Below are 25,382 nucleotides of genomic sequence, written 5' to 3'. Positions count from 1 at the left end.
TTGGTTCTATACAGGTGTAAGTCTACAAGTGTATCTACACATGTGTAAGTCTACAGGTGTAAGTCTACAGTTGGTTCTATACAGGTGTAAGTCTACAAGTGTATCTACACATGTGTAAGTCTACAGGTGTAAGTCTACAGTTGGTTCTATACAGGTGTAAGTCTACAAGTGTATCTACACATGTGTAAGTCTACAGGTGTAAGTCTACAGTTGGTTCTATACAGGTGTAAGTCTACAAGTGTATCTACACATGTGTAAGTCTACAGGTGTATCTACACATGTGTAAGTCTACAGGTGTATCTACACATGTGTAAGTCTACAGGTGTATCTACACATGTGTAAGTCTACAGGTGTATCTATACAGGTGTAAGTCTACAAGTGTATCTACACATGTGTAAGTCTACAGTTGGTTCTATACAGGTGTAAGTCTACAGGTGTATCTACACATGTGTAAGTCTACAGGTGTATCTATACAGGTGTAAGTCTACAAGTGTATCTACACATGTGTAAGTCTACAGTTGGTTCTATACAGGTGTAAGTCTACAGGTGTATCTATACAGGTGTAAGTCTACAGGTGTATCTATACAGGTGTAAGTCTACAGGTGTATCTACACATGTGTAAGTCTACAGGTGTATCTACACATGTGTAAGTCTACAGGTGTATCTATACAGGTGTAAGTCTACAGGTGTATCTACACATGTGTAAGTCTACAGGTGTATCTACACATGTGTAAGTCTACAGGTGTATCTATACAGGTGTAAGTCTACAGGTGTATCTACACATGTGTAAGTCTACAGGTGTATCTACACATGTGTAAGTCTACAGGTGTATCTACACATGTGTAAGTCTACAGGTGTATCTATACAGGTGTAAGTCTACAAGTGTATCTACACATGTGTAAGTCTACAGTTGGTTCTATACAGGTGTAAGTCTACAGGTGTATCTACACATGTGTAAGTCTACAGGTGTATCTATACAGGTGTAAGTCTACAAGTGTATCTACACATGTGTAAGTCTACAGTTGGTTCTATACAGGTGTAAGTCTACAGGTGTATCTATACAGGTGTAAGTCTACAGGTGTATCTATACAGGTGTAAGTCTACAGGTGTATCTACACATGTGTAAGTCTACAGGTGTATCTACACATGTGTAAGTCTACAGGTGTATCTATACAGGTGTAAGTCTACAGGTGTATCTACACATGTGTAAGTCTACAGGTGTATCTACACATGTGTAAGTCTACAAGTGTATCTACACATGTGTAAGTCTACAGGTGTATCTACACATGTGTAAGTCTACAGGTGTATCTACACATGTGTAAGTCTACAGGTGTATCTATACAGGTGTAAGTCTACAGGTGTATCTACACAGGTGTAAGTCTACAAGTGTATCTACACATGTGTAAGTCTACAGGTGTATCTACACATGTGTAAGTCTACAAGTGTATCTACACATGTGTAAGTCTACAGGTGTATCTACACATGTGTAAGTCTACAAGTGTATCTACACATGTGTAAGTCTACAGGTGTATCTATACAGGTGTAAGTCTACAGGTGTATCTACACAGGTGTAAGTCTACAGGTGTATCTACACATGTGTAAGTCTACAGGTGTATCTATACAGGTGTAAGTCTACAGGTGTATCTACACAGGTGTAAGTCTACAAGTGTATCTACACAGGTGTAAGTCTACAGGTGTATCTACACAGGTGTAAGTCTACAGGTGTATCTATACAGGTGTAAGTCTACAGGTGTATCTACACAGGTGTAAGTCTACAGGTGTATCTACACATGTGTAAGTCTACAGGTGTATCTATACAGGTGTAAGTCTACAGGTGTATCTACACAGGTGTAAGTCTACAAGTGTATCTACACAGGTGTAAGTCTACAGGTGTATCTACACAGGTGTAAGTCTACAAGTGTATCTACACATGTGTAAGTCTACAGGTGTATCTACACATGTGTAAGTCTACAAGTGTATCTACACATGTGTAAGTCTACAGGTGTATCTATACAGGTGTAAGTCTACAGGTGTATCTACACAGGTGTAAGTCTACAGGTGTATCTACACATGTGTAAGTCTACAGGTGTATCTATACAGGTGTAAGTCTACAGGTGTATCTACACAGGTGTAAGTCTACAAGTGTATCTACACAGGTGTAAGTCTACAGGTGTATCTACACAGGTGTAAGTCTACAAGTGTATCTACACAGGTGTAAGTCTACAAGTGTATCTACACAGGTGTAAGTCTACAAGTGTATCTACACAGGTGTAAGTCTACAGGTGTATCTACACAGGTGTAAGTCTACAAGTGTATCTACACAGGTGTAAGTCTACAGGTGTATCTACACAGGTGTAAGTCTACAGGTGTATCTATACAGGTGTAAGTCTACAGGTGTATCTACACAGGTGTAAGTCTACAGGTGTATCTACACAGGTGTAAGTCTACAAGTGTATCTACACAGGTGTAAGTCTACAAGTGTATCTACACAGGTGTAAGTCTACAAGTGTATCTACACAGGTGTAAGTCTACAAGTGTATCTACACAGGTGTAAGTCTACAGGTGTATCTATACAGGTGTAAGTCTACAGGTGTATCTACACAGGTGTAAGTCTACAGGTGTATCTACACATGTGTAAGTCTACAGGTGTATCTATACAGGTGTAAGTCTACAGGTGTATCTACACAGGTGTAAGTCTACAAGTGTATCTACACAGGTGTAAGTCTACAGGTGTATCTACACAGGTGTAAGTCTACAAGTGTATCTACACATGTGTAAGTCTACAGGTGTATCTACACATGTGTAAGTCTACAAGTGTATCTACACATGTGTAAGTCTACAGGTGTATCTATACAGGTGTAAGTCTACAGGTGTATCTACACAGGTGTAAGTCTACAGGTGTATCTACACATGTGTAAGTCTACAGGTGTATCTATACAGGTGTAAGTCTACAGGTGTATCTACACAGGTGTAAGTCTACAAGTGTATCTACACAGGTGTAAGTCTACAGGTGTATCTACACAGGTGTAAGTCTACAGGTGTATCTATACAGGTGTAAGTCTACAGGTGTATCTACACAGGTGTAAGTCTACAGGTGTATCTACACATGTGTAAGTCTACAGGTGTATCTATACAGGTGTAAGTCTACAGGTGTATCTACACAGGTGTAAGTCTACAAGTGTATCTACACAGGTGTAAGTCTACAGGTGTATCTACACAGGTGTAAGTCTACAGGTGTATCTACACAGGTGTAAGTCTACAGGTGTATCTGTACAGGTGTAAGTCTACAAGTGTATCTACACATGTGTAAGTCTACAGGTGTATCTACACAGGTGTAAGTCTACAGTTGGTTCTATACAGGTGTAAGTCTACAGGTGTATCTGTACAGGTGTAAGTCTACAGGTGTATCTATACAGGTGTAAGTCTACAGGTGTATCTATACAGGTGTAAGTCTACAGGTGTATCTGTACAGGTGTAAGTCTACAGGTGTATCTACACAGGTGTAAGTCTACAGGTGTATCTACACAGGTGTAAGTCTACAGGTGTATCTACACAGGTGTAAGTCTACAGGTGTATCTGTACAGGTGTAAGTCTACAAGTGTATCTACACATGTGTAAGTCTACAGGTGTATCTACACAGGTGTAAGTCTACAGTTGGTTCTATACAGGTGTAAGTCTACAGGTGTATCTGTACAGGTGTAAGTCTACAGGTGTATCTATACAGGTGTAAGTCTACAGGTGTATCTGCAAGTGAAGAGCTTGATTACCTTTGAGGCCAAAGTCATGGACATATTGATACTTGAGTCTGAGACTTCGGACATTCTCATACCAGTATTGGTGACACTGGGACATGTTGGATATCTGGAACAGACAACTGCAGTAACAGACAGACACTTCAGAAACAACTATACAACCTCACCTAGCAACAATCAACACAACCATACAGCCCCATCAAACAGCTGTCAACACAATTATACAACTCCACCTAGCACCAATCAACACAACCATACAATCTCACATAGCAACAATCAACACAACCATACAACCCCATCAAACAACTGTCAACACAACTCTACAACTCCATCTAGCAGCAATCAACACAACCATACAACCCCACATACCAATTATCAACACAACTATAAAACCCCACCAACCAATTATCAACACAACTATACAACCCCACCTAGCAACAATCAACACAACCATACAACCCCATCAAACAGCTGTCAACACAACTATACAACTCCATCTAGCAAAAATCAACACAACTATACAACTCCACCTAGCAACTAGCAACACAACTACACATATCCACCTAGCAACTACCAACACAACCATACAACCCCCATCTAACAACTAGCTACACAACCATACAATCCCATCAAACAACCGTCAACACAACTATAGAACCCCAGCAAATAACTATCATCACAACTATACAATCCCATCAAACAACTATCAACACAACCATGCAACCCCCATCTAGCAACTATCAACACAACCATGCAACCCCCATCTAGCAACTACCAACGCAGCCATGCAACCCAATTTAGTGACTCTCAACATAACTGTACAACCCCCCTCTAGCAACTATTGATACAACCATACAACCACCTAGCAACTACAAAAAAAACCCATACAACCCAATTAAGCAACAATCAACACAACTATACCACCCCATCTTGAAACTATCAATACAACTGTGCAACCCCATATAGCAACTATCAACACAACCATATAACTCCACCTAGCAATTACCAACACAACCATTCAACCCTCATCTAGCAACAATCAACACAACCATACAACCTCATCAAACAACCATCAACACAACCATACAACCCCATCAACACAACTGTACATCCCAAACAACTATCAACACAATTATACAACCCCATCTAGCAACAATCAACACAACCATACAACCCAATTAAGCAACTCTCTACACAACTACACAACTCCCATCTAGCAACTATCGAAACAACCATACAACCACCTAGCAACTACCAACACAACCATACAACCCAATTAAGCAACTATCAACACAACTATACCAGACCATCTTGAAACTATCAACACAACTATACAACCCCACCAAGCAAGTATCAACACAACTATACCACCCCATCTTGAAACTATCAATACAACTGTGCAACCCCATATAGCAACTATCAACACAACCATATAACTCCACCTAGCAATTACCAACACAACCATTCAACCCTCATCTAGCAACAATCAACACAACCATACAACCTCATCAAACAACCATCAACACAACCATACAACCCCATCAACACAACTGTACATCCCAAACAACTATCAACACAATTATACAACCCCATCTAGCAACAATCAACACAACCATACAACCCAATTAAGCAACTCTCTACACAACTACACAACTCCCATCTAGCAACTATCGAAACAACCATACAACCACCTAGCAACTACCAACACAACCATACAACCCAATTAAGCAACTATCAACACAACTATACCAGACCATCTTGAAACTATCAACACAACTATACAACCCCACCAAGCAAGTATCAACACAACTATACAACTCCATCTAGCAACAATCAACACAACTATACAACCTCACCTAGCAATTATCAACACAACTATACAACTCCATCTAGCAACAATCAACACAACTATACAACCCCACCCCACCAAGCACTATCAACACAACCATACAATCCCACCAAACAACTGTCAACACAACTAAAACCCCACCTAGCAATTATCAACACAACTATACAGTCATGCCCCATTTATCCGAACCTCAGATATCCGGAAAACTCGCCTTCCGAACGAAAATTCCTTAAAAGGGCACTGATACGGAGCGAATAATGTTTCTCGCCAACGGTCTAATTACGAAATCAAACTGCAAATTGGTCAGCGCCCGCTCCCTCGACCGTGATGGACAAAGGGACTGGGCTCCTGTCCATATTAGCAGAATTTCTTTACCTAAACAGTCAAGAGGCCAGATGCCCATCATATGCCAATATTTAAAAATATCTACGGCATTCCTTGTCTGATCGTAACAAAATATCCCAGCAGTGTAGTTTTTTTTCGGAAGCTTGGATGGTATAGTGACTGATCCAATTTGATCCAATTTCTATCCTCGACATTTAATCATGTTATGTTAAAATATGATGTCTACAGGCACGTAGCAAGCCATTTGTTTCAGTCCGAAAGATTGTAAAGCTTTATATTTAGGTAGTTTTGAGTGTTAGTTCAGCTGTGATAGCAAATATCATACCTAAATTTTGGTAGCTATGGTAGCTACCCTGGTTTATTATTTATGATAATAAAAACACACAGTTGATTTATTTGAATTCGTAAACTAAAAATGATGACTTTGCCTTTGGTAGAGAAATCTGAAAATTTTCTTACGTAAAAAAACCCTAATGCCAGCATGTATTCCTTATGTAACAAAGTTTCGTTGGTATCCTCAAAACAGTTTTGGCCCATAGGTGTTTTCAGGCTGCATCTTCCTTGCTGTAACTCGCGTTTGATGGTGTAAACCTACACGTGTTATTTGTCATCATTCTCTGGATGGTCAGTTAATGAATTTATAACTGGTATAATTAGTAGTACCATCACTTCGGTTACTCAACAAAGGTTCCCATTTGGCATTTCTCCTGTCTGGTGTAAATACTCAACATTATAAATTAAGGTCTGCAATGACAAATGCATTGCATGTTATGTAATATGTGCATGTACGTGATGCAAGAGGATTTATCAGCTGAGTTACAAAAACAAACATCGATCAAAGGATTAACCGATAACACACTGATTAAATAATTACTTTTATCTTCTAGCGGATTCGTCAAAAGGCAGTGTGTGTAGATGTACTAATTCATACTGACTACCCCCTGTCGTAAAGTGCGAGTGTTAAAACAACATCCTCCCTTCAAAGAATTAACCACCCTTGCGTTGATTGATTGGTTGCTCATTATTGGTTAACTAAATTACTTAGAATGGCGGACATCATACAATTAGTTGCCAGGTGTGCTATCTTGGGTGACCAATGAGAGGTTTCTCAGTTTTTCACCAATGTGAAAGACGTGAAACGATGTGTTACTTTTTCGCAAATTAGACTGTTGTAAGACACACAACACAAAGCAGGATTATTTACCAGCTGCAGATGAATGGAATACGATTTCTTTTACGTGGATATTGATGAATACATTCCTGAAAAAGGTAGTATCCTGACATTGTTGCTATAAAATTAGTCTGTTTTACATTCATTATTTGCATTTTGTTTTAATTTATTTGTTGTTGCATTCAGCAGAATCTATATGACAGAAAACACACACTAGATCGCGTATGTGTGTGAAATAGGATCCACATTGGCAATCTTTACAATCAGGGAGTCTACATAGAGGTAGGGTATTCCTGATACAATGTATAAATGTTGCTGTCATGTTAGAAATGTACTATAAGTATGAGCAGACCGTGTGTTCTTTTAGTAATTTTCAAAATCATACAAATATACAATAAACTAATTAGGGTTATGAGACAAAATATAGAGACGTACATTGGCTTCGCTATTTTTCCGTCCTAATAGTTTTTTACTATTTCTATCACTGGCAGATGATTAACCTTCAAAGTGTTTCATTTGTTTTCACAATACATTTGTAATGAAGTAAAAATGACTTCACCTTAGTTGATCTGTCTATAATTAAACTATCAATTGCGCATAAGGACTACGCAGCAGAGGTCACGAACCAGTCACGAATTCTGGGATATCATCCGCGTAGTCATGGGAGAAAAACAATAACAAAAGTTTACACCAGTCCACGGAAATTGCTCCGCATTAGTGCCCCTTTAAAACGAATTCACAACATTGTAAAATTACTCACATATCCAGAAATCCGGTTTCCGTAACCATACGGTCATTTTCACAGACAAAACACTAAATTATGTGCATTTTTGTCTCGTATATGCGGATGGCTGAGCACCTGCATGTTTACACACACGATTACTGAGGGCCTTGCGTGCCGTAACAAAGAAGTTGGCGGTCTTTGAAGCGTGAGAAGATTAATTACGTCTGAGTAGCAAGGTGACATTGAGTTAATTGTGAGGCGTGTCAATTTGTTGGTCATCATAATTAATTAATCCGGATGATCAAGCAAGTCTGGACAGCTGTGAGCAAAAAGACAATTGCTAACTGCATTCATCAGGTGGATATTATCCAATCAAATGAGGACCCACAAGTAGACATGGCCTTGTCGGAACTTCGCGATGTACTACGATCCTGTGTAACTGTGACTGTCACTGCCGATGATCTTGTGAATGTCAACAGTGACGAATTGACTGACGAAAGTCCTCTCGCTTTTCTATACAGCCAGTGCAAAAGGCTATGACTGATTTCTTCAAGTGAGCATAACAGCATGAACAGGTATGAGACATTGTACACACTGATATTTGTTTATATGCACCGTAATCAATAAAGATTGTGTCTGATGCCTACTATGTTCGTTTCTGTGTACATTTCTTATACATATGGCCTGTGATTCAGATATCCGAAAATTTCAATAAAAACACAAGTCTTTGGATAAATGGGGCACGACTGTACAACTCCACTTAGCAACAATCAACAAAACTATAAAACTCCATCTGGCAACAATCAACACAACCATACAGAATTACAACCCCATCAAACAGCTGTCAACACAAGTATACAACTCCACCTAGCAACAATCAACACAACAATACAACTCCCATCTAGCAACTATCAAGACAACTATACAACCCAGTCAAACAACTACCAACACAACCATACAACCCAATTAAGCAACTATCAACACAACTATACCACCCCATCTTGAAACTATCAATACAACCCCATCTAGCAACTATCAACACAACCATACAACTCCACCTAGCAACTACCAACACAACCATACAACCCTCATCTAGCAATATTCATCACAACCATACAACCCCATCAAACAAACTATCAACACAGGAACTGCCCACATAACTATAGAACTTACACAATGGTCAAACATGGGAGCTTTGTAGGCTTTGTTCCAGTAACTCTTGGTGAGCTCGTCTGGATGGTTGTCAAGTAATTCTCCGACAGATATCATTTCCCTGGACCCAGCAACATCACAGTGTGGCGTAGTTTGTCCCTCGCTCGTAACTTCCTTGAGAGTGCAGGTACTCAAGCCCATATCCTACCAATAAATCAATTAGTCAGTTTGGGTTAACACAAAAATCAGTCAAGTTTCAGCAGAGTCATCTAATTTATGTCATCATCTGGTTATGTCATTTAGTCATGTCATCATCTGGTCATGTCATTCAGTCATGTCATTATCTAGTCATGTCATTCAGTCATGTCATCATCTGATCATGTCATCATTCAGTCATATCATTATCTGGTCATGTTGTTTAGTCATGTCATCATCCAGTCATGTCATCATCTGGTTATTTAGTCATATTACCATAAAGTCATGTCACCTGGTTGTGTATTCATTCAGTCAGTCTGACAGCTGGACATACAGAGGTTAGTACTACTGCAGTTGCTGATCCACTTACAAATGTGAAGTGTTTACAGTTGTACTTGTAGCCATGCCACGGGATGCCCATGATGATACTCTCCTCATTGATGCCCACTGACGCATATTCATCCACACCTGGTAAAGCAGGAAAGGTCACAGATACTTTTGGTGGCAGGCAAGACAGAAAGCATAAAGGTTTAGAAAATGTCACTACTGGGCCATCCCAACACCTCCCACTGGAGACGCAATGCCTTGAACTACTGGGGCTCACTCAGGATAGCAGGCACACTAAATAACAAGCACTTACCTAGACTGATCATTGTGAAGGGCACAGATGCTCGAGCTTTACACCCGCTTCCTTCATGCTGGTACTCAAAGCTGCTGGGATCAATCATGAGCCAATCACACGAGTGATACAGAGTTCCCTGGGTGAGGCTGCAGTCACCACCGTAGCAAGCCGGCTTCCACGGCACTACACACACCATCTATAAAATACACCACATGCCTGCTGAATTTGTGTTTTTAAGGCACTTGGTAAGGCAGAAGTAGGCTTCCAAGGCTGACTGACAGCAACAACAAGAAAGACCACTATATTGCAGGTTGCTTCTGATACAGTGTACCTACCTCTATGGGATGTCCATAGTGTATCTTTGGAGTGAGCGCTTTCTTGAGATCCATGAGGATTGCTTGTACCTTCGACACTATCGACGCATCCTTGGTCTTCAGGACATCCATCAGTTTCACTGTGACAAAGTCGGCATGGGAGGAGTTCCTCCGGCTGACGACATGGTCAACCCACTCAGGGGAACTGGAGTTAGCAGACTTGTAATCCAGCTGGACTGAAACACAACTGTCTGTGAAACAGGGTCCTAGTGTCTTGTTTCGCTGTACCTACCAAGACAGGCTATAGTTTCATCAATCTGTAAAATCTTATCAAACACACAAAGGTGATCCACCAGAAGACCAAACTATTTGGCAAACCCACATCCAAACAAACAATCCCACTTCCCCATCACAACAAACAACCCCACATCCCCATTACAACAAACAACCCTACATCCCCATCCCAACAAACAACCCCACATCCTCATCCCAACAAACAACCCCACATCCCCATCCCAACAAACAACCCTACATCCCCATTACAACAAACAACCCCACATCCCCATCACAACAAACAACCCCACATCCATATCACAACAAACAACCCCACATCCCCATCCCAACAAACAACCCCACATCCCCATTACAACAAACAACCCCACATCCCCATCACAACAAACAACCCCACATCCATATCACAACAAACAACCCCACATCCCCATCCCAACAAACAACCCTACATCCCCATTACAACAAACAACCCCACATCCCCATCACAACAAACAACCCCACATCCATATCACAACAAACAACCCCACATCCCCATCCCAACAAACAACCCTACATCCCCATTACAACAAACAACCCCACATCCCCATCACAACAAACAACCCCACATCCATATCACAACAAACAACCCTACATCCCCATCCCAACAAACCCCACATCCCCATCACAACAAACAACCCCACATCCATATCACAACAAACAACCCCACATCCCCATCCCAACAAACAACCCCACATCCCCATCCCAACAAACAACCCCACATCCATATCACAACAAACAACCCCACATCCCCATCACAACAAACAACCCCACATCCATATCACAACAAACAACCCCACATCCCCATCCCAACAAACAACCCCACATCCCCATCACAACAAACAACCCCACATCCCCATCCCAACAAACAACCCCACATCCATATCACAACAAACAACCACACATCCCATCCCAACAAAACTTACTTCCCCATACCAACAAACAACCCACATCCCCATCCCAACAAACAACCCCACATCCCCATCACAACAAACAACCCCACATCCCCATCCCAACAAACAACCCCACATCCATATCACAACAAACAACCACACATCCCATCCCAACAAAACTTACTTCCCCATACCAACAAACAACCCACATCCCCATCCCAACAAACAACCCCACATCCCCATCCAAAGAAACAACCCCACTTAACCATCCCAACAAACAACCCCACTTACCCCATACCAACAGACAATCCCTCATCCACATCCCAACAAACAAACCCACCCATCCATCCCAACAAACAAACCCACATCTCCATCCCAACAAACAACCCTGCCCACCCATCCCAACAAACAACCCCACTCACCCACTACGCTGTTCGGTTTTATGTTAGCTGTCACTGGTTATTGAAACATGTTATATTTGGGATTAAATCTTCTTAGTAAAGTAGTTAAGTACATATTCTAGCACTTTTGTTCAGTTAAGTCCCATCAGGGATTCGAACCCACACCTTCTCAGAGTCAGTGTCAGGCACCTTATCACAGCACACAGAGTCACCTACCTAACCTGTTCAGTCACTGATGGAAGTCGGGGGGGCTGAGTGGGTTAAACAGCTGACTTGTGAACTGGTGATGAGGTGCCCGACTCTGAGGGTGTAGTTTCGAGTCCCCAATGGGACTCCACTCAACAAAAGTACTAGAATCTGTACTTTACTAAAGAATCCCAAACATATGATACGTTCCATGGGACCACTTTCTTATATGGCCTGCCTTTTGTAATCACTGGTTACTGAATTGATATTTTCAAGACAAACGTATCAGTGAAACGCACCACCAATCCATACAACATCCGTAACACTTGACATGGAACTACAGTCAGCTCTCGTTTATCTGACACTTGTGGGTGTTGAGAAATATGTCGGATTAATGTATTTGTGTAATAATATCAATGTATCACTGTTTACTAAAATTCATGATTGCCATTCTGTTGCATGCATATCCGAAACACTACATCCAGTTATGTATGTAAAAGTATTAACAGTAATTAAAAATAATGACAATACATTCTTGTTATCATTTATTAACATTCATAGATGGTATAACATACATATAAAATCATATAATCAATCAGATTCATACCTACATTCACATGAATGTCATAACTAAATTGACACAGAACCCACGTTTGTTTCCACACATCAGCAGCCATTATTAACCGGATGTTGAATGTGCTACTGTTTTCGTACAACTGCTTCTACACTAGCATGTGGACGTCTGTTGAACAATAATTTATATTTATTGAAAAAAGTCTTTGACTGTTTTTTGTTGTTCAATTTTTTCGGAGGCCTTCGGCAATTTCGTTTTCAAACTGTCAAGGAAGTCAAGGTCACTAACACCAAACACATCTAAGTGGTGTGTCAGAAATGTTTCCAGTGTGTTCAAAGATGTTTTGACCTGAAATAGCTTGGGAACCACTGGCTCAGTTGTCTGGTCTTCTTCAGTGCTTATTTCCTCATCAGCAGTAAACGTAGGTCAGACAATCTCCATAATTTCATATTCAGTCAAGGCTTCCTCACATGGCAAGTTTGCATCATATTCCAATTACAGGAGCATCCGGGTATAGCTTGTGAAGCGTTTCTTGTAGATCTTGGACATGTTCAGCCGGTTCATCTTTGGAGTCGATTTGGCTGTCAGTGGGTGGGAGGACTTTTGTATGGCGCCAGCAGTTTATGATTGTTGTCTGCTTCACGTCTCTTCACGCTGATCGAATGAACTGTGGGGCTTGTTTTATGTCCAGTGGTAAAGGCGTGTCTGCGCTGGCGTTGTCAAGATGAAATTTCATCTATTGCTTCTTATACAGAAGTTTGAAGTTCTTTGTTATTCCGGCATCTCGGGGCTGAATGTGGGACGTCGTACTGGGAGGCAGAACATGAAGCTTGACATTAGTTAGATGTACAGAGGCATGGGAAGGGGCGTCGTCTACCAGTAATGTCACCTGTCGTCTCTGTGTGCGCATGTGCTTGTCAAATTTCAGTCTTTGAAGATCAGCGCTGTCATCAAAGCCTTCTTGTTTGCATACCAGTGACACACAGAATTAGGATCAAAAGTTCTACCAAAACAACTTGGCTTGTTACATTTCCAAATTACCAGTGGTTTGGGTTTGTCAGTGCCTGATGCGTTCACCACAAGCAAAACAATTAGGCGATCTTTTGATTGTTTCTTACTGGACAAGGGGCAAGTGCTGAGTGTGGAGTTTGGTTCACTTTAGTAAAACAAACCAGTTTCATCACAGTTATAAATGTCACACGGATTGCATTCTGCCAGGATTTGCTGGAATTCTTCTCTTCCTGCATCTACAGCGATCTGAGGGGCTGAGGCTGATTCACCATGAATTTTGTGCATTTTAATTCCATGTCTCTGCTTGAATCTGGTCACCCATCCACTACTGTAGGCAAAATTATTAAAATCTAAATATTTTAGATATTTAAATACTTACCTTACCATAGGTCTATAGCATCTTACCTCAAGTTTCGCTTAACAGAAGATCTGACGGAGATGAATTGCATTCAAACTTGAATGGCTACCTTGCAATCACGACATCAGGATACGGAAGTATCTGGATCTCCTCACTGCGCATGCGCGCCGATTCCTCGAAAACTTCACTTTTACTTCCTGGTCCGAAGAATCTGAAGTGGGGAGGAGCATCCAGCGTTGGGAGGGAGTTACCGCCCTATGGTAAGGTAAATAATTTTATATATCTAAAATATTTAGATTTTAATAAATTTTTTACTTACCTTACCATAGGTCTATAGCATATGGATACAACAGCCTGGACGGTGGTGACGGATTCCCGAGGACCACCAGTGTGCAATAATTCCCACATATGCCTCGGGGTAGACGGACCACTACTGATTCTCTCATGGGATGCATCTACCATCACCTCATCATCAAACGGGAACTGGAACAGAATCAGAATAGCGAGTCACATACTAACCACCGGAGGGGTATGGTATCTTATCTCATGTGAGTACAAGACCCCTATAGACCAAGGTAAGAACAACATACTTTAAAGGGCAATCGGACGAGTAAGTTGCTGAGCAACTACTAGCGGTCTGAATGATTGCAGTCCCTCCATGTCCACTACTGCTAAGTCACGCAGGTAATGACTAGCGAAGACCGACGACGACTTCCAGAAACAACCGGCCATGATATCGGGAACTGAACATTTCTGTGCAGGGCCATGGTCGACACTAATGCCCAGATCTCATGAGGGTTATTAGCTGTCGGGTGAGGGAGACTCTGAGCATCATACGCCGCTAGAATAGTCTGCCTCAACCAGAGCGCTATGGTGTTTCTACTAACTTCCCCTTTAGCCGCCGTCGAGATGGGTAGGAACAATCTCTTCCTAGTACCTCGACGCGGTGCAGACTTTCTAATGTACAGCTTCAACGCCCGGACTGGACACAGTAAGAGTTCTGCTCTATCCTCCGGCCCGACTATAGATGAAATAGGCAGGATAGAAAACAATCTGTCCGGCTGGCCTGGCAGCTGGTTTTCAACCAGGAAATCCCATGAAGTCCTAGGTGTGCTACACCCTGTCTGTTCGAAGCGCACTCTAGTCACGTCCAGGGCGTTTATCTCACTGACCCTAGCTGCCGTAGCTAAGGCCAGTAAGAAAACTGTTTTCCTAGTAAGCAGTTCAAAGGATGTTGACTCCAAGGGTTCATATGGCTGACCTCTCAAATGTTGGAGTACGACATTCAAGTCCCAAGCTGGAGGGCAAAACTTGACTTTCTGGTCCTCCAGCTTAAACGCTTTCAACATCGCCACCAATTCCAGGATCTTAGAGACCCTTCTGTCACCTCACAGCCAGTACTGTTTTTAATGCTGACAAATAGGTACTAATCGTGCTTCCTCTGAGTTTCTTCGAGCAGCGCAAATATCGTAAAAACTATAAACTGGGGCGATGCTGTAAGAGGATCCTGCGACTTCTGGGTGCAAAAACTCTCATAGGTAGACCACTTATCATCATAAAGTGATCTGGTGGAAGGTCTATGCGCCTTGGCAATAATCTTTCCCACTTGCGATGAATAACCCTTGGCTTTTAACGTCCTTTGCAAATGGACCAAGCGCACAGATGAAACCGCGCTGGGTCCGGATGCAGCAGCCAACTGTGAGGATGACGCAACAGTCGGTCCCACTCTGGAACCTGGAACGGGCTTCCTCCTGCGAGATGGCATAACTCCGGAAACCACGTCCAGGTTGGCCACCAGGGCGCAACCAAAAGCAGACGTATCTTCTCTGTCAATTTGAGCTTCGCCACTACCGCTGGCATCAACACGGGGTGGGAGGGCGTAAGCGTCGAACCCCTCCCATGACAGGGATAGAGCGTCAGTCGCCCACGCTGCTGGGTCTGGTACTGGAGACACATAAACCGGGAGTTGTGTGTTGAACTTTGTGGCGAAGAGATCTATTAGTGGACGTCTGTGCTCTCTGCATATGAGATGGAACATCTCCGGGTGGAGCATCCACTCGGTTGGAGACGGTTTTCCTGGACGAGAAAGTGCATCGGTTTGCACATTCCTGCAACCCAGAATGTGTCAGGCTCTTATCTCGATGTTGTTTGCGTCCAACATGCTGGCCAGTAGAAACATCTGATCTAGCAGGGACCTGGATCTTGTCGTACCCTGCTTCCGGATCAGCCATACCACAGTCGAGTTGTCTGATATGATCAGCACATTGGAGTGACCCAGAAGTGGTACCCAATGATCTAAGGCCTGAATTACCGCCTCTAATTCCAGGTTGTTAATGTGCCAACCTGCCTCCACGTCGAACCACGTCTGGTCACCTAAGTGCGCTCCCCAACCTTGGAGTGGACGCAGCATTAGCCGTCCCCTGCGCGTTAGATCCTGCGCTGACATGAGGAGACCCAGGAGCGCCTGCCACTCTCTTAGGCGTAAAGGCTCTGACAAAACGGGAAATCTTCTCCCAACGATCGAGCGGAATCCGAACTCGATCGACCTGCATCTGGATGAGGCCCCTGATGAATAAAAGCTCCTGGGTAGGTTGCAACGGTGACTTCTCCCTGTTTAGCAGCCACCCCAGCTGCTCCAGCAGACGAATGGCAAAGTCCAGATGTCTGCATAGCAACTGAGGTTCGCCATGATTGAGGAGACAGTCGTCGATGTACGGATCGAACTCTGTCTGCCGTAGGTGCAGATAGCGAGTGATGGGAGTCATGATCCTGGTGAATAACCATGGGGTCGTAGATATGCCAAACGGCAGAACTCGCCACTGGTAATGGTGACCCCCGAACACAAACCTGAGAAACTTTCTGTGCGCGGGATGGATCGGGACATGTAGGTAAGCATCTTGAATGTCCAGGCTGCACAACCATGCACCCGGAGCCAACTTGAGTCGTAGCTGTTCCAGGGAGATCATCTTGAAGTGTGGCGGCTCCATCAGATAACAATCGTTGAAAGCCGCCATGTTGTGAATCATTCGGAACTTGTCTTTCTTGGGAACGAGGAAGATCTGCGAGTAGAACCCTGGTGAGAGGTGTGGGGCCGGTACTTCCTCCATGTCGCACTTTCCCAGCAACACTGTGATGTTGTCCCTCAACAGCAGACTTTGCGACTCTGAGTACATCCGTACCTCTGGGCGTGATGTTAACGGCGGGGGTCGAACTAAGGGAAGTTTGTAGCCTCTCTTTAGAATTCCGTTCACATAGTAATCCCCGAGGATAGGCCAGTTCCTCCAGAAGATTCCAAGTCTCCCACCTACTGGTGTTGGGAATACTGGCACGGCTGGTGGCAGGAGGTACCAGTCGTGACAGGTAACGCCCTCAACGTCTTGAATAGGGGCGCTTGCCTCTCCCTCTGCCCCGAGTGGCGGAAGCGTCTCTGTTGATGTCGACAGTTGTGTGGCGTTCCGAGGACACACATTTCTGGCATCGACCTCTGGAAAAGGCTGATCTGACTGATTCCCTCCTAGGGGATGTAGCGCCTTCTGCCCCCTTCTTGTGATCCCAATCTGCCACGAAAGGCAGAAGATAGCGCCTCAAAAGCCGACAATGAGACCTCCGTATTCCTGAGGTCGGCATGTTCTTTATATACCTCCAGTATAGCGTCCCCAAAGAGCACAGCGAAGAAATAGCATCTGCTACCATGGGGTGAGGCGGGATCAACAGTTCCGGCTCAATCCTAATAGCCTTGTCATTGTTAACACCAGACATAGGCGAAGGGCAGTCCGGGAGCCTATCGGCAATCCAATCGAAAACAGCAGATAAAGGCAAGCAGGACCCCTCAGCATCCTCAAGCTGTGTAGGATCCTCCTTGTAGTCAGGGGAAAAACACTGTTCTTCGTCTGCCATCCACGACACAGTAGACTTACGCTCCGGCATGCGCCCCCTGAAGGATGACTGCCTAGGATGTGGCGATCCTGATGTAGACCTAGACTGTCTATCTCTGTGCCTACGATAGGCCGATCTACCACGGCGCTCCAGCGATCTAGACGTTGAGCGTCGGCGTCTGCAAGCACTCGATGAACTACTGCTCCTAGATCACGATCTCCTACCACCAGAAAACTCTGAACATCTCCTATCCCAAGGCACATTGTTAGCGCTACCAAAAGCAAACATCTCCGATCCAGATGACGGTCTGCAGAAGCTACCAAGTCTGATCCAAGCTGAGTTGAGCCAATCAGCGGTGTCACGTTAGATGCGCCTGGCATTAATCCGGGGGTAGGCACCAGGAGCACCCTAAGAATCCTCTATACTTTGGGATGAGCAAGGGCGTCTGACCTCGTCACATCAACCCAACCACCTGCCTGGGTGGAAGGCAAAGGCGTAGGCATAGGCGTAAGCACTGAAAGCTGAATAGATGACGGAGCAGGCGCAGCGCCAGACCTCGGCGCCTGTGACAGCTCAGGCGTCTGACATGCCCCCAGAAGAACAGGCGTTCCCAAACGAGACGAAGGGAAGTCCGATGGTAGATTCTCTGGTGAGCTGGGAAGAGACAGTCTAGAGCCCGCCGATGATGCTGGGGATCTGGACATCTTCCTAAGTTGTTGAGACCTTCTCTTTTTAACAACTACTAAAAAGGTCTTGAAGTCTTTTGGAGAGAGGTCTGCACACACCGAGCACCTCTGACTTAAGGAGCAGGTACCGCCGCACAATCCGGACAAACAGCGTGGGGATCCTTGCCGGATTTATGACTCTTGCAAATCTGACAAAAATGTCGTGTCATACACAACAGCTGTAGCAAACGAAATAACATTCTAATAAAACAGGGTGGAAAACAAACCCCCCTTAACACAAAATGGACCGCGCCACACATCGTGCTACACGTGTGCAATGGACAAGTGAAATGACTATCACCTTAGCTGCACAAAGCAATAGATTGAATAATCCTGACTGAGGAGGGCATCAAAGAAAGAAAATAAATGCCCTAACGTAACAAATAACCATCCGAGAAACACACAGAGGTAAATGCACGGAAAAAATTAAGACATGATGACATGTGTCACGCAAGGTAGCCCGCATGTGTAAAACTTTACAATTACATGTAAAATCGACACAATGATAGAAAGAATACATACCAACTCCAAAACTCTTGGAAAAAAACAAGCAAATATCGAAAAAGTTATGACTTTATTCGATCAAGAAAAAAAAATCTATGCAATCCACAACCGTCTGTCTCAGACAACGCTTGAAGTAAAAGTGAAGTTTTCGAGGAATCCACGCGCATGCGCAGTGAGGAGATCCAGATACTTCCGTATCCTGACGTCGTAATTGTGAGGTAGCCATTCAAGTTTGAATGCAATTCATCTCCGTCAGATTTCCTGTCAAGCGAAGCTTGAGGTAATATGTTTTAGACCTATGATAAGGTAAGTAAAAAATTCAGTAACTCCTAATTTCTCCCCTAGAATCTTAGCCTGTTCTCTTAACAGTTCAACATTCACATGAACTGACCTACTCCTAACATCAGTAAACCACAAAAATAACGCCTTTTCAAGATCCTCCTGCTGGGTTTTTTCAGCTCTTGAAGTATTGGAATCAGTCGTAGATATGCTCAACCACTCAGCAGACTGCTTCAGGATGTCAGATACAGTTGATCGTCCAATCTTCACATCAACCTTCTGCTCGACAAAAGTGATGACTTGTTGTTGTGTTGTCTGGGGTTTGTCTCTCTTCAAAAGTCAGATTTCTTTCTTGATCAATGGCGTAATTTCTACTTGTCCTCGCTTAGCAAGTGGTGTTCCCGTGACAGACATCTTGTCGTGATGAAAAACTCAGGTCGGTTGTAAGCATTTTATACAGCTTGCTCTATTGTTATTTCTTGATTAAATCGTCTCGATTAATTATCTTGTGTTTGTAATTAACAAGTGTGATGTTCACCCACAGTGGTGTCAAGCAGCAGCCAGTAAGGAACATGTTAATTACCACCCATGTGTGACTGTTTGTTTACGGTCAGATTATCTGACCAGCTGTGTTGATTGTTGGATTAACAAATGTTTTTACAATGTATTTAGAATAATCACTTGCTAGCTTGGTGTGTCAGAGTCAGAATGCGAGAATGTCGCATTAAGGAGAGCAATAATCACTGTTTTAAATGGTTCCCTAATTTTTGGTCGGATTAATGTGAATGTCAGATCATTGAGTGTCAGACAGACGAGAGTTGACTGTACTGTTTCGTATGGGAAATACTCCATGAGGAACCAACGGAAGAATGTTTCCCAATGTTCACTACATGCATGTTCCTGTAATAATTACCCATGAAGCCATATTTCTTATGCATCTGGTGAGCAAAACACATGATGTCAGTGTTGACGTTGTCCTCCGTGGCAATGACCGATGTCAGGGAGCCCCATTCCCAGGTCTTGTAGTCTGCACTTCCGTTTGTGACAACAAATACCTGTCAACAATAACCAATGTCATTGCCATGGTTTGAATCATATCATAGACTTAAACAGACCTGACATTTGTCACAACAAACATCTCTACACTGAAAACACTGTACAGCTCTGGCTGGGTTGTCATAGCTGACTCCAAACAGTTGTTTTCAAACCATCAACTACCTGTTTTCCACATCAGTCTTTGGTTTGTTTCCTTTATTTCACATGATAATTCCTGTCTGGCTTATGTCAGTCCAGTGCCATACAGCATTCTGTTCCTTAAAATAATATCACTTTGACAAGTTATAACGTCAATGAACAAACTTCCCTTTAAGCAAACGGTTAACTTGTTAAGAGTTGACTCAACACAAGCAATGACTGACCATAATGAACAAGTACATGGTTTAACTGTCTCTGTCAGACACACTTTGCAGTTTGTTTCCACATTAGAGAATATTTTCAATCCAGGTAGAAATTATTCATCAGGCACAGCAAAACACCCAAATGGACAATCTATAAATCCTTAACATGGTCAACTCTGGCGTAACTCATACTTAGCAAACTTAGATATGATCATGAGGAACACGTTCCTCATTGTTCTAGGCAACTTACTGCAAAAGGTTTACGGATACGGTTCAACAATGTCATAGACTCCAATTCTGCATCAGCATCATTAATATGTTTATGGGTAAAACAAACCTGAAGGTAATCTTGCCAGGCATTATAACTGGGAGCAATCATGACTTAATAACTGTTTTCATTCCTGCTGTCCTAAAGCATTGAACAAAATTTGCTGTTTTCTTTTTACATAAAATGCACAATGTCACATAGGTTATAAACTGGTTTGTTTTTGTGGACTGAAAAGTATTTATTGTTATTTTCATTTATTCAAGAGTTTCTATCCATTTCATTTTGTACCCACTGCAACCTGTCATGGTCATGTGTAAAGTGTAAAAGTAGAACAGAGGCAGGTGACTCATCAGCTGAATGTGCGAATAACTAGTCCACCCACATCAGCATGTACATTCACATTTAGGACAGAAATCTAACATTGTAACCAGTAATCTTCATAGATTCACAGTCACACCGAAATGAAGGTCACATTTATGACAAAGCTATCATGTCAATTAGAATTTAGATACCAAGTTTTCTCAAATATTTGATCATAAATACCAATGAATAAAACGCACACAGACAAACAAACATTTTAAAAACTGAATTTGATTGGCACTAATGACAAAAACATAACAGGGCACCAAATAACGTTACAGATTAGCAATATTCAATCACTAAAGTCTACATCATCTATAAAGTTAAGAGCCGAGGCAAGTCTAGGTTTGACCCCACTTCCGCGTTTTGTCTTTGAACTGGCTTTAATACTCTGAGACACCCTATCACCAAGACTAAATTGCGGAATCGAGATACCAGTACCTCTTTATCTGTAGACTTCATACGGTTTGGACGAACACATCCATTCTTCGTCTTGCAGGGGCACACCACCGCGCCAGCAGATGAACTGATGAGAGCCGACATTCCTATCACCAACAGGTAAGCACAGGTGTACACTGAGGTAAACGCCATCCCTAGTCCTTGTCAACGAATGTAATAAAAAAACGCAAATATGAGAAATGATTATGATGGGTGTGTTTCTGGTTACAGCGATAAATCTCGGCAATCACTCCACGGACCAGGTGTCGCTGTCCATAGGCATGCCAGCCGCCATTCGTGTGAGCGTATACTAGTTCCCCAGCAACTGGTTTCACACCGCAACTGCGCAACGACTGACTGACAGCTTATTCAGAATCTTTCCGTGACAAGCGAGAATCTTTTTTTGTGCTTAGATCTATGTCAGTAAGCGCTGGACTGTTTTCAGCTTACATTCAAGCAGTCAGATATACATATACAACATATTGTTTTAGAGCTAAAGTTTTTTTGGGTTTTTTTTATTATAATGTATCCAAACGACCATATTTATTGACGCATAATAAAGAATACATGGGTAAGTTGTTTTTATAGACGATTAAATACAAGGTGGACAATGCAAGTAGAAGTAACACGCATTGTCACCCGTGTAAGACACGACGCTGTAACCATTGATCGACCGGGACGTATTAAACGAGTGTACAGGTAGCTAGGATCGACTGTCGATGACCTTGCAGCAGAACAAAACAGATCACAGAGGCCAATGGTTTCAAAGAACATTGGCATCAAGCAATGTACTGGGGGGCTTTATATTATTGTGTGAAGAAGATATAACTGGCTCGAGAAAAATACTTTGCCTCAAAAGTACCTAACTAAGCACATGTAAGAATATCTACGTATTTTTCAGTCAATATGTTAATTGGGTGAATTTCCACTTACAAAACAATAAATACTTATCTAATTCACATACTGACTGAGAAATCTATACATTTGTTTCATTTTGATAGCGAATTAAAAGAAATTTATGCACACAATGCCTTTAGTCGGTCACAGAAAAAGGTTAAATGGTTAGTGGTTGAAGAGAAAACGAAAGTACAGTTTTGTTTGATGTTAATTGTTGCTTTTGTTTCTTCTATTCCCTTGTGCAATTGTTTATGGTGATATTTTAGGTCCCTTGATCTTACAATAATCTGTAGCCAGTCTGCATTATAAAAGGACATATTTGGGTCAAGTTGTAAAATCTCCTAAAAGATGTTATTATTTGCGTCAGTTAATTACATTTTACGTAGTGACTGGTTTCACAACTTGACTGCAACACGTTCTCGCACAGTATGATCCCAGTTCATGGTTTCCGCATGTATGCGCTGACCGCCTGTGGAGTATATTATATTCTAGGTAGTATAGAGAGGCACGCCACAAGAGAGTGAAGGTTATTCAAACAACATCTAACACCTTCACTTTACACGCAACGTGAACCTCACCTTGCACTTAGTCATTCGTGATTACATGTAGATTACAGACGTAAGCATGTAACACGGCGGGGATTGTGTGACAAGGGTATTGTATACGTTACAGCATAAGGAGATCAGTTACGGTGACTAGCTGTATAACGCTGCATTTTCTGACGTTCGTTCTGTGTTGAGAGGATACAACCTCAAAAACATACCTGGTACTCTGTGTCCCTTGACTGGAGTATTGAAAAGAGTTGCGTGGAAACACACGATTTATACCATGTACATCACACCATGTCATACTCATCACACCTTTTGTACCATGCACATCACACCATGTCAAACTCATCACATCCTTTGTACCATGCACATCACACCATGTCACACTCACCACACCCTTTATACTATGCACATCACACCATGCCACATTCATCACATCCTTTATACCATGCACGTTACACCATGTCACCCATATCACATCCTTTTTACCGTGTACATCACACCTTGTCACCCGTCTCCGGTGGGCATATCCGTTATTCAGTTTGTGGCATTGCTGATTGACCCCTTCATTTACATTTTAAATGTACAGTTCTGCCGGGTTCTCTTATGATCTCAACATCCACCTTTTCAAGTTTACTTGGAATGTTTTTATACTGTTATATTTTCAAATTTCGAAATGAAGTTTTGAACACAATGTATCTGTTATTATGCTTAGTATGTGTGCACAATCACGGTCCTGTCAGGGAAGGCATATGTATAGGCAGACAGGATGTGTACGTTTTAGATCATGCAAGTCTATGCTGAAGCTGACTGTTTTAATCTCTATATCTGAGGAACCATCTAGTGCTGTTTTATGCTTTACAAATGATGGACGGCCGATCACTGTATGCTTTGCATATGCTATTAGACAGACTGTTGTCTGATTTACGTATGACGAGTGGCCGACTCTTTTTGGCTTACATGTGGCAAGAGACCGACTGATGTGCACTGTACACTCTTTCTAAAAAAGAAACGTATAGGTGTTATTGACTGAAGAAATGTGAAATATGTTTCAAAATATGTGGGCTTTTTCTGTTCTAAATTAAGCCATAATGCTGTTTGGTGTACATGGTACGAATGCACAGCGCATCTTCGGAAGCTAGTTTGAATACTTTGTCGTTGCACGTCATCTCTATGTTGATGAAAGCGTCATGATGTGGGCAGCCATATCCTACAGGCAGAAAAATGGCGTTGTGTTCCTTCAGTGCAATTCAACTGCTACTCGGTACAGAGATGTTACATCAAGATAACGCCAGGCATCACACAGCAGACGCCACTACTACGTAAGTTCAGAATGAGAACATCACAGTGCTTCCATGGCCTCCCAAAGCTACCTACTGCAATAGGTAGGCGTGTGATATGACCTTTGGCCGGGGCGTACATTAACCCTAACCTATGCATTGCAAGGGGAATCGATCAGAATTCCTCAAGGTCGAAGTTAAATGCTGAATTTATATTCCAGTCGATGCCGGGTTTTTAGGAAGACAATGCACAAATGGGAACGAGCTCCTTCACTTACTGAACGTTTGATAAACCATACATGCTAATAGACAATTGATCTTTCATAATGTGAAATTTGGCTGCAGAATTGCATATGCTAAAAGTTAACAGATTACATTCGTGAAAAGACACCTATATGCGTTTCTTCTTGTGGAGAGCATGTGATGGTCGATGGCTGTTCTTGTTACAAGATAAGAGGCTGACTGCTGTGCACAAGGGTCTGTGCTTGGAAGTCCCTGGATAGTTTCTACAGCCGAGATGCATGCCAGTGGATCGGTCAGCCAGATGACCTAGATTACCTGTCGTGGCTGGGTAGCCACACGTACCTGTCCTGCACACACCTGCAAAAACAGGTAATCCACACAGAGGTATTCACTCATTTAGACCGTACAGTCCAAGCTATATACCTGAGTACGCAGGTGAATTGTACAAAGTCCACACAAACACAATAGGAGAGATTAGGTTAATGCGAGACGGACCTGACCGCCCATACCGCGGAGTGAGGGTCACGTGGTCTGTGCTGACTTGAGATGCAGCAGTAGCATGGCGAAGGTCATGTAGATTTATGATCGATAATTACACGCGTTCGTGATCGGTTGACAACCAGTAAACGTGACAAATAAAATAAATCAATAATTCAGGCCACTCTCTGGTTTGGCTCGTTTCCGGGTAGTCAG

General features: G+C 42.6%; 2 protein-coding genes across 2 annotated transcripts in view; one reads left to right on the top strand and one right to left on the bottom strand.

Moving 5' to 3' along the window:
• The window catches only part of LOC137261177 (di-N-acetylchitobiase-like), a 34,442-nt gene extending 12,419 nt beyond the window's left edge, over positions 1 to 22,023 (bottom strand). The window contains exons 1-7 of the mRNA XM_067798883.1: positions 21,725 to 22,023; positions 20,172 to 20,313; positions 10,146 to 10,360; positions 9,829 to 10,006; positions 9,559 to 9,656; positions 9,015 to 9,197; positions 3,768 to 3,861 (exon numbers count right to left, since the gene is read on the bottom strand). Of these exons, the coding sequence (XP_067654984.1) occupies positions 3,768 to 3,861; positions 9,015 to 9,197; positions 9,559 to 9,656; positions 9,829 to 10,006; positions 10,146 to 10,360; positions 20,172 to 20,313; positions 21,725 to 21,874 (1,060 nt within the window). The 5' untranslated portion in view covers positions 21,875 to 22,023. The remainder of the gene's footprint in view (positions 1 to 3,767; positions 3,862 to 9,014; positions 9,198 to 9,558; positions 9,657 to 9,828; positions 10,007 to 10,145; positions 10,361 to 20,171; positions 20,314 to 21,724) is intronic.
• Positions 10,595 to 11,609, top strand: LOC137261967 (uncharacterized; the record flags this gene model as incomplete). Its single annotated transcript, XM_067799774.1, is given in 4 exon segments — positions 10,595 to 10,690; positions 11,113 to 11,175; positions 11,402 to 11,410; positions 11,412 to 11,609. Coding segments are annotated over 4 exon segments (366 nt in total), but the record flags the coding sequence as incomplete, so codon positions are not given.
• Positions 22,024 to 25,382: the final 3,359 nt, after the last annotated feature.

The sequence above is a fragment of the Haliotis asinina genome, chromosome 14 (genome assembly GCF_037392515.1).
Source record: "Haliotis asinina isolate JCU_RB_2024 chromosome 14, JCU_Hal_asi_v2, whole genome shotgun sequence".
Taxonomy (NCBI): domain Eukaryota; kingdom Metazoa; phylum Mollusca; class Gastropoda; order Lepetellida; family Haliotidae; genus Haliotis; species Haliotis asinina.
This window is presented reverse-complemented; position numbering and strand designations above follow the sequence as displayed.